The 5,229-nt window shown below is 45.6% G+C and overlaps 1 protein-coding gene across 4 annotated transcripts in view; it reads right to left on the minus strand.

The window, feature by feature from the left end:
- EPHA4 (EPH receptor A4) overlaps positions 1–899 on the minus strand; it is a 182,982-nt gene extending 182,083 nt beyond the window's left edge. For 2 of the 4 annotated variants that reach the window (XM_069104513.1, XM_069104514.1), the window contains exon 1: positions 476–899. In XM_069104513.1, coding sequence (XP_068960614.1) covers positions 476–566 — 91 coding nt within the window. In that variant the 5' untranslated portion in view covers positions 567–899. The remainder of the gene's footprint in view (positions 1–475) is intronic. The other 2 variants (XM_069104511.1, XM_069104512.1) reach the window with 1 other exon arrangement.
- Between the last annotated feature and the right edge of the window lie 4,330 nt (positions 900–5,229).

Raw genomic sequence — 5,229 nt, forward strand, 5'->3', positions numbered from 1 at the left:
AACGACCAACTTTGAGACGCCAGGAGCAAAGGATGAAGTCTCAGAAGAAACAGAATCCCCGCACCCCACCCCTCTCCAGAAGCTGGACTTGCATCTCTCTTTCACCACCAACTCTCCATCCTTTACAGAACTCTCTCCTAGGATCTGCATGGTGTTGGGTTCCACCGCTTTCTGGTGCCCGGTGCCCTGTTCGGTCCTCTAGAGACACTGGCCCGAGGATGCTAATGAACTTTGGCCCCTTTCACCAAACTTGGGTAGACTTGCAGCTTGCACCCACCGCGGCCCAGGTGGAGCCCACCTGGGTTGCCCCAATCCCTCCTTCCTTCCTCTTCTACGGCTTGCACCACCCCAGCCCATCCCATGCAGCCAGGAGGACGGCGCACACTCGGACCCCGCATCCAGGATCTCCTCAATAGTCAGGGAAACCATCCTCTCTCCTGTCGGTGCTCAGAGAGCGCACCCAACAAACCCTTACCTTCGTTGGCGGGATATATCCTAGAACCGGTGACACCATTGCAAATCCCAAACAGAAACGAAAAGAGGATGAAATAGAAAATCCCAGCCATGATTTTGTCGATGCCAGCGCCGCTCCTGCCTCTTCTATCCCAGTGGAATAAATGCTTAAGTTAGGAGTGCAGCGGGCTGTAGACATTGCCAAGGGGGAGGAGAGGAGTGACGTCAGGCCGCCAGTCTGAAGGGGTTAGCCAATCGCGAGGGAGATCGCGCCGCTTCGTCTCCGCCCCCGCCTCCTGCTTAAAGTCCGCACTTCTCGGGTTTCCTCCCGCTTTTGCATTTTGCCGGGTGGTTGTCTCTGCAGAGGGAGACGCTGGTATGTTGGGGGGCTCTCCACCTCCGGGGTTGCTACTTTCATCTGGAGTATAAATCCCATCCTCTGGCTGGCTCACTGCAGCCTAAGGGTGGGGGTGATGGAGAATAAAGGGCTGGGGGAGGGGGGGACATCATTAAGATCCTTCATCTCCTGAGTCCTCAGTCCCTATGTACCTGAAATAGGAGTCAAAACCCCGCGAGTATGGAGAAAGGAAGCTGTTGATCTTGAAAATGGATTCTTAAGTGAAGAGGAAGAAGAGCGGGGACCCCTCTCCACCAATGAGATGAGGTCCCTGAAAAAAATGTTTTCCATTTTCATACTCTGTTACCACCACCACTACCCCCACCCATATAAAATACGCGTAGCTGTTTCTTGAATGTTCGTTTCCAATAGTGATCCATTCAATTTGCCCAGTTTGAGACAGCTCTAGTCTAGTGGGGAGCTAAGGGGTACCCAGACAATTCTCCTTAACGATTCGATAAACGACTCCCTTCTCTCTCCCTTCCCCCACTATCACCCTCCATACACGTCCTTTTCTCTTCTAGGTGGAGATCCTGGTCTCCATCTCATCCAATCAGTTAAGGAAAACGTCAGAAACAGGGACGACAATTTTCCTCTAGGTATCGACAAAAAGGCGTAGGAGCCGAGAGGGGGTATTTTAGGATGACTATAGAGAATAGAGGGGTAAAAACCAAGGATGCATAGTGAGGAAACAGACTATCACCAGCCGGTGTTTAGCAGCTCTCGGCTCCTCTCGCCTCCTTTTCTCAGGTGAAGTCCCAGGGAAATGAAGTAAGAACAGAGAGGGGCAAGTCAGCATGTCCCCCTAATTTGCCCAGTTCGGGAATAGAGAAATGCGAAAGCCTGCGTCCTCGGAATGAAGACGTGGTGTACAGGACAGGGTCAGGCTTCAAAGACTACCTTCTCTTACCCTACCCCACCGCCTCATCACCCAATCACTTTTAAAAGGAAAATGGAAAGTGTCTCTGTCTGGGGAGAAAGTCCTCTGAGGCACTTCTGTGCCCTTAAATAAAATACTCTTTAGGCAGCTGGCACATGTCCGCGCAGTGACAAGGTCGAAATCACCTAAGGCTGTTCATTGACTCCATCGCCCAACGCCAGGTCTGCTTGGCCTCTTTTTGGGGAGTGGGGAGGGGTTGGGGGGTAAGGCGCGCATGGAGGGCAAGATCTAGGGTCGCATTGACCTTCCAGGATTTCTTGCAGTTTTGTTTTCTTTTCTTCAGATCATCCTCCATTCCTTCCTCCAGCCGCCCCTCCTCCTATGCCCTCTCCCCCCCCCCCCCCGGGGGGATTTCCTCAGGAGCCTAAAAACCAGTGTACTCTAACCCGCGGAGGGCAGCAGCCCAGGGGTTTTGCTGCCTGCTCTGGCTCCGACCCGAGCAAATGCGGTTCATTTTAAAGCAATAGCGCCACCTTCTGGGGAAACGCAGGCCCAGGAGGCGAGGGAGGGAGGAGCGAGCCAAGGGAAAAGAGGAAAAGGGGAGGGCGGGCGGGGGTGCAGACAAAGACTTCAATGTGACAAATCAATGGAGAAGGAAGGGTCTTTCTCTCCAGGAGAGCAACTTATTGCCCCACAACCTTCCCCCTCATCCCGCGCAGCTCAGGGTCCCCAGGAAAAGCTTATGGCTTCTAAAGAAAAGAATGGGTCAGCATTGGAAGGAGAGGCTCCTGATAGTAAAAAGGAGGGTTCTTTCCGAGAGGCAGCTGTCTGCTTTCTCTAAAGTGTGATCTATGGATGTGAATAGTGAGAGCGGAAGCAGATAGAAAGAGGGAAAGGGTGGGGGGAGCTAGCTTGCTAGAACCCTGCCTTGCGTAAGCTACTGGCTAAGCTTTCCTAAGTCTTTAGGGGCTGTAGAACACTTGAACAGCCCCTTTCCACTGAAGCAACCCCGGTTTCTCATGGAGGTGCCTTTCCGAACCCATTTGCTTTAAAGATCTGCTTCCCCAACGCCTTCCTCTTCCTCCTTTAGCTGGCACTGTGTACTCAGTTAGGCAAAGGTTGGTTGGAGAAAGGAGTTTATGTTCCAGTGACCTTCAAATTAAGTTACTATGACTACTAATTTCAGCATGTTAGAGGGGAAATAAATACTAAGTTTCATTTTTTAAAACAAAGAAAAAACTTTTTAGAAAAGCTTACTTTAAAGATATTAAAAAATTCTGGGTTCCCTTCAGCTCCCTCCAGGGTTTGGGGGAGGGAGAGACAATGGCTTTTCTTGGACCTGTCCATTTGACTCACCCAACACTAGAATTTTTCAAACGGTTATGTGCTGTCTCTCCTGATGAGCATTTCTATTTTTGCCTGTGTCTATTTGTTTGAAGTGAGCCATAGGCAGCTGCCTGAATCCTCAAAAAATCAGGGAAATTTCTCAAACATGTACTGACTTTTAGGAATATGCACCCAGAATGTTAAAGGAAGCCTATCCAGTCACAGCTGCCTGAAACCAATGCATCATTTAACTGTGATACACTTAGTGACTTTTTTCGTTTTCTGCTGCTTTTTCATTTTGAGGCCTGTAGCAGCCTAATAATTTGGAGGGCTAAGGAGTCCTGCCTGGAAGAAGATCTGGAACATAACTACTCCCCTCTGAAACAGCTTTGTGCTGGAGGTCAGAAATTAGCTGCTTAAAATTCCCCTGTACATTGCTGCATTGTTCCAACACAGAGAAAAGTGCTTTACTAGCCAGACTCCTAAAAATAGGGCAAGGGGAGAGATGGGAGACTTGGACTGACAAGAGTCTAGTCCACTAACAATTCAGAATTAGTGATTTATCAGAAAGGAAATGCCCATAGGTGTTGAAAGAGGTCAAAAAGAATTTACCCACCAGTGCTTATGATACAATAAATTTGCTGTACCTCTTTTAAAAAATGGCTGAATTCTACTAGCTCTCTTACTCTTTAAATATACTCTTTCCCCTCTATCAAGAGACACTGACCAGATATATACACTGCTAGAAAATTGTTTGACACTTTGGATTCATCTTTGCTACAAAGTCAAATGTCCTCCAAAGTTCATTTACTGGCAAAACAAAGGGAAAGACACCAAGATATAAAATACCCCCTTTAGTTTAAATGTTGCCCAGGTTCTAACTTAAAGGCCTATCTTAGTGTCATTTAAAACATAACTAACCTAAGGTTGCCTTAACTTTTTAAATGTGTTATTATAATTTAAAGTCGAATTCAATAAACATAATTAGAACAGTAGTATGCATCCTGTTGATCTACAATTATAGCTCTAAAAGGGAAAGTGAATTTGCCCCATGGATTATTAACAATAGAACAGTGAACAAGAGATTGGTTCAGTCTTGGTCAGTGAATGAAAAGCATGACTCCTTTAGATAACCTCCTTATGGCATACTCTCTTGATCAGAAAAATATTGCACAGGAAAAGGAAAATCTTTAATTAATCTTCATTTTCTCCTTCTACAAGAAGGGATCATTTTCTGAAGTCTAAGAGTATCAAAAGCATTCTCTTAACCTCTGCTGTAGTAGAGGAAGATTATTTCTCCCACCTTCAAGTAAACCCCCTAATTACTTCCTTCCCTTGATCTGTGGAAACCCAATCAATCATCCTATAGCTGTTATATAAAATGGATCTGCTGAAAGGATCCAGTACTAGAAATTTCGCCATTCTTTACTTTGGTCTCTTCTTCTTCTTCATCTTCTTCTTCTTCATCTTCTTCTTCTTCTTTCTTCTTCTTCTTCTTCTTCTTCTTCTTCTTCTTCTTCTTCTTCTTCTTCTTCTTCTTTCTTCTTCTTCTTCTTCTTCTTCTTTCTTCTTCTTCTTCTTCTTCTTCTTCTTCTTCTTCTTCTTCTTCTTCTTCTTCTTCTTTTCTCTCTCTCTCTCTCTCTCTCTCTCTCTCTCTCTCTCTCTCTCTCTGCAATTAGAAAGCCACACCCACCTTTGATTAGTACTGGTCTTATATATACAGGATGTTCCAAAAGTCTTAGTCACTTTTTTAAACTATTAAACCTTAATATGCATTTATACCTTTTAAAATTACTTCACTTTCTTTTTTCACTAAGTTTACAAATGGACACCTAGCATTCTGCCATCTAAGGCTTGTTTTTCAGCTGTGTAGAATCAGGAGATCCGAATCCTGCCACCATTTGGCTAAAAAACAGCTTTCTATAGTTTTAGGTAACTTTCAGGATCTCTTTTCTGATTCCCATTTTCCTCAAGGACAGCTAAGTGACACCATGGAAGAAGCACATTCCTTGCTATCAGAGGGGCCTGAGTTCAAATGTGACCACAGATACTTACTATGTGATCCTAAGTAAGTCATTTAACCTGTTTGCCTCAGTTTTCTCAGCTATAAAATGAATTGGAGAAGGAAATGGCAAATCACTCTAGTACCTCTGCCAAGAAAACCCCAAATGGG

Source organism: Petaurus breviceps, unplaced genomic scaffold (genome assembly GCF_028583685.1).
Source record: "Petaurus breviceps papuanus isolate PSGF00001 unplaced genomic scaffold, PetGlider_PUasm1.0 688, whole genome shotgun sequence".
Lineage (NCBI taxonomy): Eukaryota > Metazoa > Chordata > Mammalia > Diprotodontia > Petauridae > Petaurus > Petaurus breviceps.